Consider the following 22,648-nt stretch of genomic DNA (forward strand, 5'->3'; position numbering starts at 1 on the left):
GGCTTCCAGAGCCATTTCGTCTTTAAACAGAACATGTAAGGTCCTTGGACTATAAAGGAGTCATGTTAGGCTCCTTTAGTCCAACATTAGGCTACGTTACACAAGAGAATAGTGACTAGACCATACAGGGGTCAGGGTTGGGAAAGGTGATCAGTCTGAGGCAACCTCTGCTGCCTTGGAACAGATGAGCAACTGGTCACGACCTGCAAATAAAATACATAATCTAGTCTGATCACCAAAGTCTATATTCCCAACAGTGTCAAGATCAGGAATAGTAAAATAAACATGGGATATTAAGGAAGCACACAGGAAATACAAATATAGGTCATGGCCTACATTGTCATGCCATGGCTTTTAGCCCACATTCAGCTTAGCTCCATTTAAGTCTAGTTCTCTTTGGTGTTTCCTGAGTCCCAGTCTGTCGGTGCTGTCAAACGAACTCATTGTCACTCATTATCATGCCTAATGTTTGGCTTGACAATGACTGCATTGGAGTTGGCAATATAACAAAAACAGATCTGAGACCAGGCTACAGTACTTGTGGTGTTCACAGGTCCTAGAAGACTGGTTACTTAGTTGTAAGCAGTATGGTTATTACTCAACTCAGCTGCTCAATAGGCAAAGTCTAGCTGTAACCATATTGCTTTCACCTATACAGCTTAGAGATCTCTGTGAACACAAAAAGTAATTTTACACTCTGGCATTTTCAAAATGGAACCAGGCATGGAACAAAACCGTTATATGCTCTGATGTCACAGTAATGGTATATGAACAGAACAGCTCATCTGCTTTGACAGACAGCAGAAATATGGCTCCATTGTTTTTTTCTGCTGACCACACCAAAGTTTTTTGCCATTACCCATAATGCTCAGGGAAGAATCATCTCTTTGCATTGTTGTGTCGCTTCACCATTGTGCTGCTGTACACACTAAGTGAGAAACACCCCAATCTATGAAATATTGATCATTTCTAATCTGCTTGAGTACTAACAAATTCATTGTTTTCCAATAACCATGGACAAAACCCATACACCTTATAAATAGTAACAGCCACACCATTGAAAAGATGTGTACATTTAATCACATTGAAGAATTGCCAAATGATTCAGGAGTAAACTGACATTTTTTAAATCACATTTCAGGGGCTACCAGGAACACAACTCCTTATTTTTATAATTTAAGACGTCATATCAGACCCACACTTCAAGTCTCTCACTGACTCCGAGGCTTACTACAAAACCAAGATCTCAAGTTAAGATTAGACCCAATAATGTCCACAATACAGAAAGCAGGCCAGCAATATGTTTTTCCCCCTCAACCATCACCATGTTCCATGGCATCTTGTGCCCCCCCCCCCCCAAGAAGCCAGTCATATCGAAAGGAAATTGACCAGTTATCAGGAGGCAAAATGTTTACTTTAGTTCAGAGCAAGATCTGGAGGTGGTCTTGCGTTTAGACACTATACTCAAGTCTAATAATTCAGAATGGAATCTGGGGTGTTTTAATCTCTTAGACGTTAAGACAGCTATTTAGGGGAGATTCTAGACCGGTTCACATTTGTGTACAAAGCGCTCTGAACACTGTTGGTGTCCAGTTTCTTATAATACCAGAAAGCCCCTTCGGTCTGCTCTCCTCTACCACTCTCAGATGCAGACGCGCACACACACGTATTGCCAACATATCAATACAAAGATCAAACTCCACAGACCGTATGCTCTCAATAACAGATCCTTCTTACAATAGTAGGCCTATGTGATAATGTAAATCTGCAACAATTGATTTGTGCATGTCTTCTGGTAGAACTAGGTACAACCTCAGAGGTAAGTGCCAATTTTCAGTCACATTCCCATGTACTGCATTCAACTTCTCAGCCCTGAATCTTAAAATCAAATGTTAATGTTGTAATTTGTCACAAGATCCTCTTGATTACCAGAGAGATCAAGACAGTTGTATTCTAAAGACATTGGTCATTACACTAGGAAAGTAATCATGAAGCTTGAATCGACTGGCTGCTTGGTTGGGAGAGGAAAGCAGCTTTCTGCACAAGATTCACACATGAAATGGAGAGCATCATGGCACTTCAAAATCACCTGTAGACTCATATACACAGGTCAATAAAAAAGGGTTGATGCAAGGTGAAAACATAGCTATATGAAATACAATTATAAAATCAAATAAATCACCCTAATGAATTTGGTTAATAATTTAACTGACAAGCTGTTTGAAGATTTGCCAGTCCGATTCCTATGCATGACACCAGGCAAAGAGGCAAAAACACTTTCAGATCAGCATGAATGTGTGTTACAAAGATCACAATCATAGTTGATAGCAGACCCTGATCTTCAGTAAATGAGGGGAGTAAATGACAGCAGACAATTAAATCAAATGTTTTTTTTACAGATTTCCTCCTCCAGTGAGTGTCTCTCTAGCAAAGGCAATCTGTCATTTTGGGAGTTACTCACTGCTTAGACCCAAGGTTTACTGGGTCCCAAAAATATGCCAGTCAGCCACACATCATAAAACATATTGCACAAAAGTTTAGGTTGCAAAAACAATTATTTTTTCCCAGCTCTCTGTCCAGTCTGAATCAAAACCAAAAGGGACCATTTCAAAGCACCACTTGCATCCTAGTGCTTGCTTCTCATACAAGGTTCTCATTTTAGATCATATTTCATCTCTTTATTACTACAATGTCTGCAATTTTAAATAAGTCAATATCTATCTTGGCGAGGTGTGTATTTGTCTGTACAGTTTGTCACACTTCTGTGCCAGTGAGTGTTTGGACATGTTTCCTGCAAAATAATTTGACCACCTCTTCTCTTCACTGGTCTTGCAGTCCGTTCCAGTGCAGTACGAGCCAACGGGCAGTAGTAGCAGTTATGTTATTATTACTTTTAAGGTTTGTTAATGCAGTTCCTAAAACAGAAAGCAAAGAAAGAATCTCTATACAAGGACTCGGGAAACAATAACAATGTGTGTCCTTTTGAACAAACTGACAAATTAATAAGCAAAACGACAGCAGAGAAAAGATGAGGAAGATCGGTGAACGCCAGTCGCGGGAACAGAGGGGGCACTTCTTGAACTCAGTTCTCTGTTCTGCGACGATGCCAGTTGTGTTTTTAGGTTCTGGCATCAGTCGGTCAGTTAGTCACACATGGGCCACTTGGCGTCCCCTCCACTCTACCATTTTGTAGGCCTATGTTGGGCAGCGGAAGATGGCAGCTTAGTTAGCTGGGAGTGTTAACTGTGCATCTGTAGAAAGTAGAGCCTGGCTAGTGGTTCCTCCTAGTTCGGGGCCCATTGTTCCCATCCACAGAGTCAGACACACTCACCAAAGTGCTGTGCAGCATTGGGTCTCCTCCTCTATGCTCCTTTGGGAAGTTCATGCCTCCTTTCCAACCATCACGGTGCACACACGTCGATTGACATGCTAGGAAATGTAAAAGAAAAAAAACAGGCAAGTTTCCCTGGTGTGGTCAGCACAAACCAACCACCTCAACTCGCAGGTGCTCCTCATATTCTTCCATTTACACCCTCACACTAAAAACAGAAGAATAGACTATGGAAGTGTACGTGTTTGCTCGCTTAGAGTCACTGTGTGAGAGTGGAACAGAGTGGGATCATGAGCGGAAGTCATGAGCTGCGTTGGGTCGGAGTTCACCCCTCTGTGCTGCAACACTGTTGAAACATGGGGGTTGTGCGTGTGTGTATGTGTGTAGGGTGGGAGGAAGCCAGCAAGGAGCATGTGGGTGGATGGTTGAAGCGGGGGCTCAGCTGGCTGTGGCACGGGACATGAGGTCCTCCAGAGCCTTTTCCTGGTCATTGTTGTGCACCAGTAGCACCTCCTTGATGGTGTCCCTTTCAAAGCCCATCTCGCCGAACCGCGTCATCAGCGACAGGAACTCTAAGGCCTGAGGAAATCATGAAAAACATACTTTGTTATTGGGAATTCTTGTTACGTATTGTTAAATTTTACTAGATTTTTTAAAATTAATTTTTTTAACAAACATTTGCAAGGCGATCTATGAGAACCTGAACAGATCAATGATATTAGGCTGGTTTAGATTAGACAATAATTAGCTATCTGGTTAGTAACGTAGTAGTATAAAGTCGTTATTTACAATCAACAATGTAGTTATGAATACAAGTGGGTTGGATTTTCATTTTGTCTTCAAGTGGCCTTACGCAGGAGCTAACATTCACGAGTTTCACACCTAATGTTGCTTGAAAGGCCTATCAGCGGGCCAAAATGGCATGAAAAGTGATACAAATATATTAACAGTATTGCAGCAATTTCTGCAGTTCAAAAATAAAATAGGTAGCAATGCAACCGATGCCCTATCCTAAACTGGTTGGCATCTTGCTGTCATTCGTTAGCCATGTCATTTTGAGCCGCATCACATCTCATGCTAGCCCTAGCCACTTGCCTTCACTGCCTACCAACACAGCTACACCAATCCAATGCTTTAAATCTTTGAGGCGGTGTGAATGAGTGCACAGGTGAGGAGGGGTCCTGCTTACCCACTGCCATCTGGGCCTTCAACAACAACAGGTCGTAGTTACATTGCACTACCCAGTCCCTATCTGCTTTTACACACGAGTACTGTACTATTTTATTTGCCTCTACTGTTATATATATGCTTTGTGCAATTGTCTTGTAGTATTTTTGTTTTTACTTTGCATGTATGAAAAACAAAAATGTAATATCTCAGCAGACAAGATTGTTCCTCCTTGCCATGGAGACGTCAGCAACACTTTCCAGTACCCGTTAGATTACTTGAAGTTATTAATTACACTTTTGGATGGTGTATCAATACACCCAGTCACTACGAAGATACAGGCGTCCTTCCTAACTCAATTGCCGGAGAGTAAGGAAACAACTCAGGGATTTCACCATGAGGCCAATGGCGACTTTAAAACAGTTAAGAGTTTAATGCCTGTGATAGGAGAAAACTGAGGATGGATCAACAACATTGTAGTTACTCTACAATACTAACCGAAATGACAGAGTGAAAAGGAAGCCTGTACAGAATAAAATAATATTCCAAAACATGCATTCTGTTTGCAATTAAGTAATACGGCAAAAACATTTTGTACTGAATACAAAATGCTATGTCAAATATAACATTACTGAGTTCCACTCTCCATATTTTCAAGCATAGTGGTAGCTGCATCATGTTATGGGTATGCTTTGGACTGGGGAGTTTAAGATTTTTTTAAAGTATTTTTAAAAAAAGAAACAGAATGGAGCCAAGTACAGGCAAAATCCTAGATGAAAACCTGGTTCAGTCTGCTTTGCACCAGGCACAGGGAGATTAGAACAATAACCTAAAATACAAGGCCAAATCTACACAAGTTGCTTACCAAGACAGTAAACGTTCCCGAGTGGCCGAGTTAGAAATGGGCAAATATTGTACAATCCAGGTGTGCAATGCTCTTAGAGAGAAAGGGGATTCTACCATGTATTGACTCATGGGTGTGAATACTTACGTAAATTTGAAATTTGTGATTGAATAAATTTGTTAACATTTCTAAAAACATGTTTACACTTCGTCATCAGATGGGTGTGCAAAGCGGGGACCGAAATAAATACAGCTTCTATCAAGGCCATCAGACTTAAATAGCCATTACTAACATTGCGTGGCTGCTGCCAACATACTGACTCATCTCTAGCCACTTTAACAATGAACAAATGTATGTAATAAATGTATCACTAGCCACTTTAAACAATGCCACTTTATATAATGTTTACATACATTACTCATCTCATATGTATATACTGTACTCTATAGCATCTACTGCATCTTGTATACGCCGTTCGGCCATCGCACATTCATATTTTTTAATGTATATATTCTTATTAATTCCTTTACACTTGTGTAAATAAAACGCAGCATGTAACAATTTCAACGATTTTACTGAGTTAGTTAAGGAATTTATGGATTTCACATAACTGGGCAAGAGGGCAGCCATAGGCCCACCCACTGGGAGGAGCCATGCCCAGCCAATCAAAATGAGTCTTTCCACCACAAAAGGGCTTTATTACAGGCAGAAATACTCCTCAGTTTCATCAGCTGTCCAAGTGGCTGGTCTCAATTGATCCCGCACGTGAAGAAGCTGGATGTGCAGTGGTGTAATGTACTTAAGTAGTACTTTCAAGTATATTTACTTAAGTTGTTTTTTGGGCTATCTGTACATTACTATTTATATTTGACAACTAACTTAATGTACTTTTAAATAATGTACATTTTACTCTATATGTTTTCCCTGACACCCAAAAGTACTCATTACATTTTGAATGTAAAAGGGTCCAATTCCAATCCAACTCTGATATGGCAGACTCACTAAACACATGCTTTGTTTGTAAATTATGTCTGAATGTTGGAGGGGCCACTGGTTATTGGTGTTAAATAAATAAATAAAAACATATATACATACATACAGTGGGGAGAACAAGTATTTGATAACCTGCAAAATCGGCAGTGTTTCCTACTTACAAAGCATGTAGAGGTCTGTAATTTTTTATCATAGGTACACTCATAGGTACAACTGTGAGAGACAGAATCTAAAACAAAAATCCAGAAAATCACATTGTATGATTTTTAAGTAATTAATTTGCATTTTATTGCATGACATAAGTATTTGATCACCTACCAACCAGTAAGAATTCCGTCTCTCACATACCTGTTAGTTTTTCTTTAAGAAGCCCTCTTGTTCTCCACCCATTACCTGTATGAACTGCACCTGTTTGAACTCTTTACCTGTATAAAAAGACACCTGTCCACACACTCAAACACACTCCAACCTCTCCACAATGGCCAAGAGCAGAGAGCTGTGTAAGGACATCAGGGATAAAATTGTAGACCTGCACAAGGTTGGGATGGGCTACAGGACAATAGGCAAGCAGCTTGGTGAGAAGGCAACAACTGTTGGCGTAATTATTAGAAAATGGAAGAAGCTCAAGATGACGGTCAATCACCCTCGGTCTGGGGCTCCATGCAAGATCTCACCTCGTGGGGCATCAATGATCATGAGGAAGGTGAGGGATCAGCCCAGAACTACACGGCAGGACCTGGTCAATGACCTGAAGAGAGCTGGGACCAGTGTCTCAAAGAAAACTATTAGTAACACACTACACCGTCATGGATCAAAATCCTGCAGCGCACGCAATGTCCCCCTGATCAAGCCAGCGCATGTCCAGGCCCGTCTGAAGTTTGCCAATGACCATTTGGATGATCCAGAGGAGGAATGGGAAAAGGTCATGTGGTCTGAGACAAAAATAGAGCTTTTTGGTCTAAACTCCACTCGCCGTGTTTGGAGGAAGAAGAAGTATGAGTACAACCCCAAGAACACCATCCCAACCGTGAAGCATGCAGGTGGGATCATCATTCTTTGGGGATGCTTTTCTGCAAAGGGGACAGGACGACTGCACCGTATTGAGGGGAGGATGGATGGGGCCATGTATTGCGAGATCTTGGCCAACAACCTCCTTCCCTCAGTAAGAGCATTGAAGATGGGTCGTGGCTGGGTCTTCCAGCATGACAACGACCCGAAACACACAGCCAGGGCAACTAAGGAGTGGCTCCGTAAGAAGCATCTCAATGTCCTGGAGTTGCCTAGCCAGTCTCCAGACCTGAACCCAATAGAAAATCTTTGGAGGGAGCTGATAGTCGTATTGCCCAGCGACAACTCCGAAACCTGAAGGATCTGGAGAAGGTCTGTATGGAGGAGTGGGTCAAAATCCCTGCTGCAGTGTGTGCAAACCTGGTCAAGAACTACAGGAAACATATGATCTCTGTAATTGCAAACAAAGGTTTCTATACCAAATATTAAGTTCTGCTTTTCTGATGTATCAAATACTTATGTCATGCAATAAAATGGAAATGATTTACTTAAAAATCATACAATGTGATTTTCTGGATTTTTGTTTTAGATTCCGTCTCACAGTTGAAGTGTACCTATGATAAAAATTAGACCTCTACATGCTTTGTAAGTAGGAAAATCTGCAGTGTATCAAATACTTGTTCTCCCCAGTGTGTGTGTGTGTATATTTAGTGCCATCTGGTTTGCTTAATAAGGAATTTTAAATGATTTACACTTTTACTTTTAATACTTAAGTATATTTAAAACCAAATTCTTTTAGACTTTTACTTGAGTCATTTTCTATGAAGGTATCTTTACTTTGACTGAAGTATGACCACTGTGTACTTTTTCCCACCACTGCGGATGCAAAGGTCCTGGGCTGGCGTAGTTACACGTGGTCTTCAATTGTGAGGCCGGTTGGACGTACTGCTAAATTCTCTAAAAACAACGTTTCTCTTATGGTCGAGAAACTAACATGAAATTCTCTGGCAACAGCTCTGGTGGACATTTATACAGTGAGCATGACAATTGCACACTCCCTAAAAACTTGAGACATGTGGCATGGTGTTGTGTGACAAAACTGCAAATTTTAGAGTGGCCTTTTGTTCCCCAGCACAAGATGCACCATTGTAATGATCATGCTGTTTAATTAGCTTCTTGATATGCCACACCTGTCAGGTCGATGGATTATCTTGCGAAAGTAATTCATGTTCACTGGCATGGATGTAAATACATTTCGGCACAACATTTGAAAAACTTTTTGCTTTGTGTGTATGGAAAAATTCAGGGATATTTTACTTCAGCTCATAAACCAACACTTGAAATGTCTATACTTTTGTTCAGAATAAATAGTGACAATAAATCGTTTGAAACAACCAGTGTTGGTGTTCTTCTCTCAAGTGTTAATGGAATTTTTAAAAAATAACGGTATCTTAGAATGCAGTTGTAATTCTTTATTATTTTGTCCGAAGTCAACTTTAAAAGCTCATAACTCAGGGTCAGAAATATATCTTGATTTGGGACATTTTGCAATTTTCAGAAATAGTCAATATCCCGATGTGACAGATTTCCCTAAGCCGCCACACATTTAAGAAGAAAGGTGGAGGGAGGAGAACGGAACATGCTTGGTGCATCTAAGTGCAGGGAAACCTGGAAGTGAACCTTACCTTAGGCCACTCAACATTTGTGTGTTGAAACAGAGATAATGGAGTTGGCTGGATAGTCATCCCAACTGTCTTTGGTTCTGCATGCTGATTTCATCTGTATAAACGTGCATATCAATGTGACGGTAGAGACTGTGGGTGAACTCACCTTCTCTTCAGAGCACTGGTACATCTCTAAGCCCTCCTCTACGGCACTGGGCTCAAATCCCCGCTCACAAAGACGCGTATGAGTAAACAGGTACTCCAGCACCTGGGTCACAGGATGACAGACATTGTTGATCTTTTGGTGATGGCTTCATGTGCAAGTCCAGACTGTCTATTTGCTAGGTGGGTTTACAAGCTGAGAGCAAGATAATTATGACTGCAAATATGATGGTGACCAAATTCTTGGAGGTGAATTTATGAAATAGCTAATGTTGGCATTTAATAGAAATACATGAATATTCATTGTTGATTAGAGGGATAGCTAAATTCACATGATAAAATATTTTACTTACGTGATGCTTGAGGACACTTTGATTTTGGAAGCTAGCTGTCAAACATATCAACTACCACTGTGTCATTCCATTGTTAGCTAATGTTTATTCAAATGTTTTTTTGTAACGTTTATTTAACTAGGCAAGTCAGTTAAGAACAAATTCTTATTTACAATGATGGCCTGCCCCAGCCAAACCCGGATGACGATGGGCCAATTGTGCGATGCCCTATGGGACACGGCTCAGACACAAGAGGTATGTGGCAGGGTCTACAGTCAATCACGGACTACAGGAAGAAACCCAGCCCAGTCACGGACCAGGATGTCTCGCTCCCAGGCAGACTAAATAACTTTTTGCCCGCTTTGAGGACAATACAGTGCCACTGACACGGCCTGCAACGGAAACATGCGGTCTCTCCTTCACTGCAGCCGAAGTGAGTAAGACATTTAAACGTGTTAACCCTCGCAAGGCTGCAGGCCCAGACGGCATCCCCAGCCGCGCCCTCAGAGCATGCGCAGACCAGCTGGCCGGTGTGTTTACGGACATATTCAATCAATCCCTATACCAGTCTGCTGTTCCCACATGCTTCAAGAGGGCCACCATTGTTCCTGTTCCCAAGAAAGCTAAGGTAACTGAGCTAAACGACTACCGCCCGTAGCACTCACATCCGTCATCATGAAGTGCTTTGAGAGACTAGTCAAGGACCATATCACCTCCACCCTACCTGACACCCTTGACCCACTCCAATTTGCTTACCGCCCAAATAGGTCCACAGACGATGCAATCTCAACCACACTGCACACTGCCCTAACCCATCTGGACAAGAGGAATACCTATGTGAGAATGCTGTTCATCGACTACAGCTCGGCATTCAACACCATAGTACCCTCCAAGCTCGTCATCAAGCTCGAGACCCTGGGTCTCGACCCCGCCCTGTGCAACTGGGTACTGGACTTCCTGACGGGCCGCCCCCAGGTGGTGAGGGTAGGCAACAACATCTCCTCCCCCGCTGATCCTCAACACTGGGGCCCCACAAGGGTGCGTTCTGAGCCCTCTCCTGTACTCCCTGTTCACCCACGACTGCGTGGCCATGCACGCCTCCAACTCAATCATCAAGTTTGCGGACGACACAACAGTGGTAGGCTTGATTACCAACAACGACGAGACGGCCTACAGGGAGGAGGTGAGGGCCCTCGGAGTGTGGTGTCAGGAAAATAACCTCACACTCAACGTCAACAAAACTAAGGAGATGATTGTGGACTTCAGGAAACAGCAGAGGGAACACCCCCATCCACATCGATGGAACAGTAGTGGAGAGGGTAGCAAGTTTTAAGTTCCTCGGCATACACATCACAGACAAACGGAATTGGTCCACTCACACAGACAGCATCGTGAGGAAGGCGCAGCAGCGCCTCTTCAACCTCAGGAGGCTGAAGAAATTCGGCTTGTCACCAAAAGCACTCACAAACTTCTACAGATGCACAATCGAGAGCATCCTGGCGGGCTGTATCACCGCCTGGTATGGCAACTGCACCGCCCTCAACCGTAAGGCTCTCCAGAGGGTAGTGAGGTCTGCACAACGCATCACCGGGGCAAACTACCTGCCCTCCAGGACACCTACACCACCCGATGCTACAGGAAGGCCATAAAGATCATCAAGGACATCAACCACCCGAGCCACTGCCTGTTCACCCCGCTGCCATCCAGAAGGCGAGGTCAGTACAGGTGCATCAAAGCTGGGACCGAGAGACTGAAAAACAGCTTCTATCTCAAGGCCATCAGACTGTTAAACAGCCACCACTAACATTGAGTGGCTACTGCCAACACACTGTCAATGACACTGACTCTACTCCAGCCACTTTAATCATGGGAATTGATGGGAAATGATGTAAATATATCACTAGCCACTTTAAACAATGCTACCTTTATATAATGTTACTTACCCTACATTGTTCATCTCATATGCATACGTTGATACTGTACTCTATATCATCGACTGCATCCTTATGTAATACATGTATCACTAGCCACTTTAACTATGCCACTTGGTTTACATACTTATCTCATATGTATATACTGCACTCGATATCATCTACTGTATCTTGCCTATGCTGCTCTGTACCATCACTCATTCATATATCCTTATGTACATATTCTTTATCCCCTTACACTGTGTATGACAGTAGTTTTTTTTTTTTTTTTGGAATTGTTAGATTACCTGCTCGTTATTACTGCATTGTCGGAACTAGAAGCACAAGCATTTCGCTACACTCGCATTAACATCTGCTAACCATGTGTATGTGACAAATAAAATTTGATTTGATTTGATTTGACACCCAATCACAGCCAGATGTGAATCCAGGCTGTATCACGTCTTGCACTGAGATGCAGTGCCTTAGACCACTGCACCACTCGGGAGTTAACTAGCCCCTAATGAGTGTCTCCTACAGTACTACTGTAATCAATCACTGCAATGCCATCATAGTGTTGAGGCATCAAACAAAGGTGATGGATGGTGTGTTTTGAGACAAAAGAAAACACTGTGTAAACGCAATTTATTCACAAAAACCATCCTCAACTTGTTGCCTGGTGGACTTTTTTGTGACGACAGACAATCACATAACGTAGACACCTGATGACTTCACAGTCAACCATGACACAGAAAATTCTCTGGGCGCAATGGGCAGTGAGTGAATGACAGCACAGAATCAAATAGAACATTTCTTTGTAACAGATTGTGTAGAGAAAATGGGCCTAGGGTGCTGTGATCGGGAGGGAGAGCGGAGGGGCATACCTGCTCCACATTCTGGCCTCGCCTCTGCATGGCCCGCAGGACCCCCTCGTAGGAGTACCCCATGGACACGATGGTCTCCACACATTGCCGCCCACTGGGAGACAGGTTGAGCAGTGCCGCGCCGCACTGGAGAGGACCTGCATTTATCTTTGCAGAGAGAGTTTTTATAGCATCACATCTGTATAAGAGTCCAAAAAAAGCATCTTCCTCTGGTCCACAAAACCTCTAAGCTTTTCAGAAGTTTGAAATAATTCAGCAATACATTTAGTCATTGAAACGAAGCAAAGCCCACTTCACCTTCTTTGTGTAAGCTTACCTGCTTTGGTGCCCCATTTTGGGTGTGCCTGGGTGGCTCCTCTGTCTTCTGCTGGGCTGCCGGTGGGCTGCCGGTGGATAGGCTAGGTGGTACAGGGGCTGGAGAGTAGGAGTCAAATAACAAGTCCCCTTGGTCCGACAGCTTGGGGAAGGTCAGCGAGCGGATGTTGCAGGGCCGGTCTGGGTCCATTGTCCGTCCCTGGGCCAGACTCCCAGCTCTGTCCATGTCCAGTTGCGCCACCAGCCCGTTGAGGGAAAAGGACGTTTTTGCCGGAAGGCTGGTGGCGAGGAGTTGGGGTGGAGGCGTGCTGCCTCGCGATGCCAGCTCGGGCTGGGGTTCCCCAGGTGGGGATACAGACTGCTGCTGGGGCTGGCTCTGGAGGATGTTGCGCAGCTCCTCCCTATCGTCCAGCGTTTTCAGTTCCAGCTTGTCAAAGGGGTCCTCCTCTCGCTCAAAGTCAGCCAGGTTAAGGTACTGGGGCTCCGGGATGCTGGGAGCGGTCTGCCTGGCGGGCGCGGGCAGCGGGGTGAGGATGGCATTGTGGCGCAGTGCGGCCATCAGCGGATTCAATGCGGGCGGGAGAGCATCCTGCTCCTCGGCGGGGCGAGGCCTCTTGCCCCCGCCGGCCAATCCCCCGTCAGGGTCTTGTGCGGGGGGTAAGTGCTCCCTGCTCTCCAACTCCACCCTGGCAAACTCTGCAGCTCGGGCCTCCGCCATCCTGGCTTCGGCCAGCTCCGCCCCCCAGCGCACACTCCGCCTCTCCAGGGAGAAGTCATACTGCAGTGTCCAAAGGGAGACAACCAGCATGACTAGTTAGAGCGGAGCAGCAGACAAAGGACTAAAGGAATGGAGACTAATCAACCCGGGTGAACCCGGTATTTTCAACATTTACAGAGGTGTCCCCCTAATACAGACTATTACAGGAAAGCGATAAAAATTACCAAGCATCCCCATCATTGAAATGCTTGATGCAACAGTGACATAAATCAGAAGGCTTACCTGCAGGTCTGCAAGCACAGAGAGACAGTCAGGCAGGCAGAAGCCAACAGGAAGACCCACTTTGGCAGGGCAGCGGAACTTATCGTTGATTTTAAATGGAACGTCATCAAGGTAGCTGATGGGTCCTGGAAAAACAGGATGAATGAATGGCACCATGATGCAAATGCAGGAATATTTTAAAACAAAATGAGCAGATGGAGAACAGAGGAAGAGGCCGAAAGACACACACTCACCATTGTTGTGGGTATCAGACTTCCTCGCAGCCATTTAGAGTCTGTAAAACACAAAGGGCTCTTGAATGAACGAGAGATGCCTTAGAGGAAGCAGTGAGGGTGTTTTCACACAGTCCTATTTAAAGTGAACTCTGGGGTAAAAACAAAGAGCAAAAGAAGTCAGTTCTCTTTGTATTCACACTGCCCTTGCCTTTGAATGAGGACTCAACTCTTTTGCCAGTTCACTTCAACTATTTTGTGGTCCTCTTTGCATTCACATTGCTATGTTAAGAAAGGAACCAATATCTCTTTCCAACATGCTTCTGGGTTTTTACAATGTGTAGGACAAGCCATTCAATCAGAAAGCGTTATTGGACAGCTAGCTATACATTTTGTACACTAATACATTGACAGCATTTAGTTAAAATATGAGACAGAATTGCAATCAGAAGATGCTATTAATATTTGCATTTGATTGGTAACAGAATAACTACCACTATTATTATAAAACCCTGCTGGTCATCTATGAACATCTTGGCCATTTTCTGTTATAATCTCCATACAGCACAGCCAGAAGAGGACTGGCCACCCCTCATAACCTGGTTTCTTCCTAGGTTCCTGCATTTCCAGGTAGTTTTTCCTAGCCACCGTGCTTCTACATCTGCATTACTTGTTTTTTTGGCATTTTAGGCTGGGTTTCTATATTGTGACATCGGCTGATGTAAAAAGGGCTTTAAATACATTTGATTATTTATTCCGCAATTATTCAATCAACGCTGTAATTGAAAAAAAAACATTTGTACACCCAAGGTAGGCTACTACCCCGTTAAGAGCTAAATTAGAGTACAAAATCTGTTTCTCACCAAACATGTCGTCTTCTCACACTATTCAAACCCTACAATCAATGAACAGCTTATGAAGCTCTCAGCCTATTGATCACATAATGCAAACAATCTGAACAAAGACATTTTGGAATGTGTTGTAGTAGTCTAGTGTGTGGTGCGGGAATAATGACATGTAAACCTGGGGAGCTTTGCGTTAAAATTGTCTTCAAAAAAGGAGAACCAGACCGCTGAATTCAAGAGAACCAAACTCAGACCACCTCACGAGATGGTTACAGTTCAGGGAATCTTTTGAAGGGTCTGAGTTCATTTGGAGAGTTCACACTGCACAAAAAAAAAAGAGAACCGCACCGAGTACACAAAAATTGGTTGAACGGGACCAAGTGTGAAAACACCCTGAAACAAGACAAAACATCAACCCCATATCCACCATTATGCAGAGCATTTGGAAGTACAGACCCCTGGACTTTATTTATATATTTTTTTAGACATTGTTACATTTCAGCTTTATTCTAATTTTTTTTATTTTTTTAATCCCCTCAATCTACACACAATACCCCATAATGACAAAGCAAAAACAGATTATACACTACCGTTCAAAAGTTTGTGGTTACTTAGAAATGTCCTTGTTTTTGAAAGAAAAGCATGTTTGTATTGTATTGTGTGTGACTAGTGTGCATTGCGTATGTCGTCCATTGTGTGTGCAGAGTCAAAAAGGAGTCGATGCAGACAGTAGAATGCAGCTACCTGGACTATCTATACACACAAAACTATGTGGACACTTATTCAAATGAGTGGATTCTGATATTTCAACTGTGGCTGACAAGTGTATAAAAATGTAGCACACAGCCATGCAATCTCCATAGACAAACATGGGCAGTAGAATGGCCTTACTGAAGAGCTCAGTGACTTTCAATGTGGTGCAGTCTTCGGATGCCACCTTTCCAACAAGTCTGACAAATTTCTGCCCTGCTAAAGCTGCCCCTGTCAACTGTAAGTGCTGTTATTGTGACGTGGAAACAAACTCACAGAACAGGAGCAACAACACCTCAGCGTGAAGTGGTAGGCCACACAAGCTCACAGAACGGGATAGCCAAGTGCTGTAGCATGCAAAAATCATCAGTCCTCGGTTGCAACACTCACTACCGAGTTCCAAACTGCCTCTGGAAGCAATGTCAGCACAAGAACGGTTCATCGGGAGCTTCAAAAATTGGGTGTCTATGGCTGAGCAGCCACACACAAGCCTAAGAGCACCATGAACAATGCCAAGCATCGGCTGGAATGGTGTAAAGCTCGCCACCATTATATTCTGGAGCAGAGAAAACGCGTTCTTGGGAGTGATGAATCACGCTTCACCATCCGACAGACAAATCTAGGTTTGGCTGATGCCAGGAGGATGCTACCAGTCCCAATGCCGTGCCAACTGTAAAGTTTGGTGGATGAGGAATATTGGTCTGGTGCTGTTTTTCATGGTTCGGGCTAGACCCCTTAGTACCAGTGAAGGGAAATCTTAATGCTACAGCATACAATGACATTCTAGACAATTCTATGCTACCAACTTTGTGGCAACAGTTCGGGGAAGGCCCTTTCCTGTTTCAGAATGACAATGCCCATGTGCACTAAGTGAGTTCCACACAGAAATGGTTTGTCGAGATCGGTGTGGAAGAACTTGATTAGCCTGCACAAAGCCCTAACCTCAACCCTATCAAACACCTTTGGGATGAATTGGAACGCCGACTGCGAGCCAGACCTAATTGCCCAACATCAGTTACCGACCTCACTAATGCTCGTGGCTGAATGGAAGCAAGTCCCCGTAGCAATATTCCAACATCTAGTAGAAAGCCTACCCAGAAGAGTTGAGGCTGTTATAGCAGCAAAGGGGAGGACTAACTCCACGTTAATGCCCATGATTTTGGAATGAGATGTTCGACAATCACGTGTCCACATACATTTGGTCATGTAACATATTTGGTTAATAATTTAGCAGTCTTATGACTTGGGGGTAGAAGCTGTTCAGGAGCCTTTTGGTCCAGTACTTAGCGCTCCAGTACCGTTTGCCGTGCGGTAGCAGAGAGAACAGTCTATCATATTATGGGTATGCATGTAATCGTTATGGACTGGGGAATTGTTCATGATAAAAATTTAAAAAACGGAATGAAGCTAAGCACAGGAAAAATCCTAGTGGAAACCGGGATCAGTCTGCTTTCCACTAGACACTGATATGAATTCACCTTTCAGCAGGACAACCTAAAACACAAGGCCAAATCTACATGAATTGCTTTCCAAGACAGTGAATGTTCGAGTGGCCTAGTCACCTGGGGTGGCAGGTAGCCTAGTGGTTAGAGCGTTGGGCCAGCTCGAATCCCCGAGCTGACAAGGTAAAGAAATCTGTTGTTCTGCCCCTGAACAAAGCAGTTAACCCAGGTGTTAACAAGGCAGTTAAACCACTGTTCACTGGTAGGCCATCATTGTAAATAAGAATTTGTTCTTGGTTAAATTTATTTATTTTTAAAAGTTAGCTCATATTACTCTGCTTGAAAATATGAAAATGATTGTCTAGCAATGATCAACATAAAATGTCAGACCTTGAAGAATTTTGAAAATAATCCAAATAAAATTGGCAAATGAGGCACAATACAGATGCGGGAAGCTCTTAGCGACTTACCCAGAAAGACCCACAGCTGTAATCACTGCGAAAGGTAATTCTAACACTCACAGGTTTGGACACTTACCTAATACCATTTTTTTTCAATAGATGTTAAACAAATATTAATATTGCTTCCACTGACAGAGAAGTGTGTAGATTGATGAAAAAGAATAACAATTAAATACATTAATACCAATTTGTAACAAAGAAATGTGGAAAAAGTCAAGGTGTGTGAATACTTTCTGAAGGCACTGTAAATGTAAATATTTACCCCAATTTCCTCATCCCCAGGAAAAATCCACTCTGTACTAGTACCCCATATATGTATTTTTTTATTTAACTAGGCAAGTCAATTAAGAACAAATTCTAATTTACAATGACGGAATACCCCGGCCAAACCCTCCCCTAACCCAGACAATGCTTGCCCAATTGTGCACCGCTCTATGGGACTCCTGATTGCGGCCAGTGGTAATACAGCCCGGGATCGAACCCGGGTGTGTAGTGACGCCTCTAGCACTGTGGTGCCTTAGACCACTGCACCACTCAGTGCCCTAAAATGACTAAATTAAAAGTTTAAGTCACCCAGTAAAATTCTACTTGAGTAAAAGTCTAAAAGCAGCTGGTTTAAAAAGTACAATGGTGGGAAAAGTACTAAGTAAAAGGTACACAAATTCCTTATATTAAGAAAACCAGACTACACACATTTTTAAAACACTGTTTACTGTTATGTAATACGGCCCCCCCAGAAGCAGATCATACTTCGGGATCACAACACTTTAGGCAAGTCGTCTGAGATCCTTAAAGATTGGAAAGCTGGCGCGGTCATCCCCCTCTTCAATGGGGGTGACACTCTAGACCCAAACTGTTATAAACCTATATCCATCCTGCCCTAACTTTCTGAAGTCTTCGAAAGCCGAGTTAATGAACAGATCACTGCCCATTTCAAATCCCACCGCACATTCTCTGCTATGCAATCCGGTTTTCGAGCTGGTGCACCTCAGACACGCTCAAGGTACTAAACGATATCATAATCGCCATCGATAAAAGACAGTACTGTGCAGCTGTTTTCATCGACCTTGCCAAGGCTTTCAACTCTGTTAATCACTGTATTCTTATCGGCAGACTCAACAGCCTTGGTTTCTCTAATGACTGCCTCGCCTGGTTCACCAACTACTTCTCAGAGTTCAGTGTGTCAAATCGGAGGGCCTGTTGTCCGGACCTCTGGCAGTCTCTATGGGGAGGTGCCACAGGGTTCAATTTTTGGGCCGACTCGTTTCTCTGTATATATCAAAGATGTCGCTCTTGCGGGTGATTCCCTGATCCACCTCTACGCAGACGACACCCTTCTGTATACTTCTGGCCCTTCCCTGGACACTGTGCTAACGAGCTTCAATGCCACACAACTCTCCTTCCATGGCCTCCAACTGCTCTTAAACGCCAGTAAAACCAAATGCATGCTTTCAACCGTTTGCTGCCTGCATCCGCCCGCCCGACAAGCATCACTACTCTGGACGGTTCTGACTGAATATGTGGACAACTACAAATACCTAGGTGTCTGGCTAGACTGTAAACTCTCCTTCCAGACTCATATTAAACATATCCAATCCAAAAATCGGCTTTCTATTTCACAACAAAGCCTCCTTCACTCACACCACCAAACATACCCTCGTAAAACTAACTATCCTACCGATCCTCAACTTCAGCGATGTCATTTACAAAATAGCTTCCAATACTCTACTCAGCAAACTGGATGCAGTCTATCACAGGGCCATCCATTTTGTCACCAAAGCCCCATATACCACCCACCACTGTGACCTGTATATGCTCTCGTCGGCTGGCCCTCGCTACATATGCGTCGCCAGACCCACTGTCTCCAGGTCATCGATAAGTCTATGCTAGGTAAAGCGCCGCCTTAGCTCACTGGTCACGATAATACCCACCTGTAGCATGAGCTCCAGCATGTATATCTCACTGGTCATCCCCAAAGCCAACACCTCATTTGGCCACCTTTCCTTCCAGTTCTCTGCTGCCAATAACTGGAACGAATTGCAAAAATCGCTGAAGCTGGAGACTTGTATTTCCCTCACTAACTTTAATAATCAGCTATCTGAGCAGCTAACCGATCGCTGCAGCTGTGCATAGCCCATCTGTAAATAGTCCACCCAATCTACCTACCTCATCCCCATATTGTTTTTATTTACTTTTCTGCACACCAGTATTTATACTTGCACATCACCATCTGCTCATCTATCACTCCAGTGTTCATTTGCTAAATTGTAATTACTTCGCTACTATGGCCTATTCATTGCCTTACCTCCTCACGCCATTTACACACACTGTATATAGACTTTTTTTTCTCCGATTGTGATATTGACTGTAAACTTGTTAATTCCATGTGTAACTCTGTTGTTGTTTGTGTCGCAATGCTTTACTTTATCTTGACCAGGTCGCACTTGTAAATGTAAATAAAGGTGAAATAAAAAATACATTTAAAAAGTAATGGGTGGACTTATTAGCGTACCATGGAGCAAAATATAGCTCGATCAGTCAGAATGTCGATGCAGTGACAGTCGATGCAATGGCCACCCGTCCGTAGCAACATATTTTAGTGCACTTTATTCAAACCATAATCAACAAAAACACGTGACATTTTCAAGCAGCTATAGCTAGCCAACTGTAATCTCATCTTGGAAACATTGAACGAGTCATACTTGCATGACTCATCCACAGAGGTAGCAAGAGTAGCGACAACTTTTTATGAAGTAACATTCCAGTAACCAGCTAAGTAATTAATTAATGAAATACATGCGATGTGTAAAGAACGTACTCGAAAACGTAACTAACTATGACAGTCATTAGGGTGTACTTTTCTAGCTGTCAGAGTGGCTTTAAAAGTACCCCTTACTGACTGTAGACTGCTAGCTCGGTTGTCTCAGCTTGTGACTATCTACATAGTTAGCTGGTATTTTGAGTGATTTATCCTTATAAAACAAATTGGCGAGTAACTGTTAGATTAAGATAATTCAAGAGGAGAAAGATAGCAGGCTAACATAGCATAGGACGGTAATTTAGTCAGCTTAACGTTAATACATTAGCTACAAATGAGCTAACTAACTTTTTCATGACCAGCTAACGTTAGCTTGATAGCTGACACAAAATAACCCACAAGTTAACGTAAACCTTAACTGAAAGTCTGGAACATAGCTAGCTAGGAAGACAATCAAAAATAAAGATTATCCGATGTGGACATTTTAGATAACGTTAGCTAGCTAATGTTAGTTTGGTGGCCTGCACTAAGACAGTGCTGGCTAGTTCACTCCCTCTCCGCCACCGCCCCTGAAAGAAAACTGAGATAACATCTTCCATTAACCCCCTTACCCGTATTATCTGCTCCGTCTTGCTTCTCCAAAAACGTACGTACACCTCAAAGCAAAGACACCTTCTTCAAACTTTATGTTAAAATAAATGTTATTGGAATCGAAATCTCTTTCATGCTTCATAGTGGAACGCCATCTTGATTTATTCGCCTTCCTTCCTATGGTTCCTGTTTGAAGTCACGTTTTCACTTGATGACGACACAAGTGTCGATAAATAAACATACAGGGTGCAATGTAATTTTATTCACAGCATTCTCTCATCATATTGAATTGCACATAATAGTTTGTTGTGTACGTTTTTGTAATATTTTTTTACATAAAAAAATTGAAAATTATACACTTTTGGACACAACCATAACAGAAATTGGACAACGAATGTAATTTCTCTCAGAAAACACAAAATGTAATTAAAAAAACATAAAACAATTAAATAAAACAATGGCACATGCCAGTGCAATGTATAGTATTTTTTTGTCTGTCATCCTTTGGCAACACTGAAGAGATGTTCCCAGACATTTTCTTTATAAGATTTTTGTCACCCTACTCTGGATTCATTCATTATTTAATCCCCTCGAATATTGTCTGAACTGAATAGGGATCAGGAGATCATGATGGCTAGTCAATCAAGTGTTTACATGGAAACATGGTTAGTGTTCCCTTGAGAACCATAACCATGCCAATGTCGTTGAGTTTATTGATAATTTTCATAAAACAGTGACGAGCTTGGTGTCCAATGTTGGTATGATATTGTCCAAAAGCTTATCACCATGAGATACTTCAGCATTATGCATGAAGACCTTTCAGAACAAAATAGCACTAAAGCTTAATCTGCTCACGGCTACAAATCTCTTTAAAGCCACAATCCTAAGGTTTGGTTTGGTATAAAGTTAAGAGATGGTGCTGGGGAAATGTAACCACTCTCAAATCCAAACCCAGGTCCATGTGACTGTTAGTCCAACACCTTATGCATTACACAAATAGGTCCAGGTAAGGTGTTGTACCAAGGTCACTACTCAACACCCTTCATTCTAAAAACATGTCCCCACACCAACATAACGAATTCGGGGGGTAGCCCAACTCAATCCTGAGTCTCTTGACGAGATGGCTGGGTGTTAGTCTAAGTTCCCTACAATATGATATGCTAATTGAAATGACAATTGAACAGCAGGTAATATCCCAGATTGTGCCTTGAATGAAACTAAGATCAGCCACACACTTATATTCCTTCCAATGCATTGATCAAGGATAACATCAGAACTGACATTATCAAATCAATAGTGATGTCATCGTCATCAACAGTCAAATGCAAGTGTACTGTACCACAATAGCCTTTATGATGCAAAGATCCAGTTTAGGAAAATGCCTCAATACCTAATGATTGAGAAATCTAGATTATCATCATTTTGGATTGTCTATCCTTCCCATTAATTTTTTGTAGCATGCTTTAGAGCCATATACAGTGCACTCGTGAAGTATTCAGAACCCTTGACTTTTTCCATATTGTTACGTTACAGCCTTATTCTAAAATGTATTACATTGTTTTTTCCCCTCACCAATCTACACACAATACCATATAAAGACAAAGCAAAAACTGTAAGGCACTACAGAGGGTAGTGCGTCCGACCCAGTACATCACCGGGGCCAAGCTTCCTGCCATCCAGGACCTGTATACCAGGCGGTGTCAGAGGAAGGCCCTAAAAATCATCAAAGACTCCAGCCACCCAAGTCATAGACTGTTCTCTCTGCTACCGCACGGCAAGCAGTACCGGAGCGCCAATACTCTCTGTTTATTATCTATGCATAGTCACTTTAACTCTACTTATATGTACATATTACCTCAATCACCTCAACTAACCTGTGCCACCACACATTGACCATGTACTGGTACCCCCTGTACTGTTATTTTACTGCTGCTCTTTAAATAAATCTTTATTTTTTAAAAACAACATTTTACTCATTT

General features: G+C 42.8%; 1 protein-coding gene across 1 annotated transcript; it reads right to left on the minus strand.

The window, feature by feature from the left end:
• Nucleotides 1-1,057: 1,057 nt before the first annotated feature.
• Nucleotides 1,058-20,870, minus strand: LOC112254931 (ubiquitin-associated protein 1). Its single transcript, XM_024427913.2, has 7 exons — nt 20,690-20,870; nt 13,844-13,884; nt 13,611-13,735; nt 12,612-13,388; nt 12,296-12,442; nt 9,174-9,275; nt 1,058-3,910 (listed from the first exon to the last, which is right to left on the minus strand). Exons 2-7 carry the CDS (start codon nt 13,875-13,877, stop codon nt 3,770-3,772), a joined length of 1,326 nt encoding a protein of 441 aa, XP_024283681.1. The 5' UTR covers nt 13,878-13,884; nt 20,690-20,870; the 3' UTR covers nt 1,058-3,769.
• Between the last annotated feature and the right edge of the window lie 1,778 nt (nt 20,871-22,648).

The sequence above is a fragment of the Oncorhynchus tshawytscha genome, linkage group LG07 (assembly GCF_018296145.1).
Source record: "Oncorhynchus tshawytscha isolate Ot180627B linkage group LG07, Otsh_v2.0, whole genome shotgun sequence".
Classification (NCBI taxonomy): domain Eukaryota; kingdom Metazoa; phylum Chordata; class Actinopteri; order Salmoniformes; family Salmonidae; genus Oncorhynchus; species Oncorhynchus tshawytscha.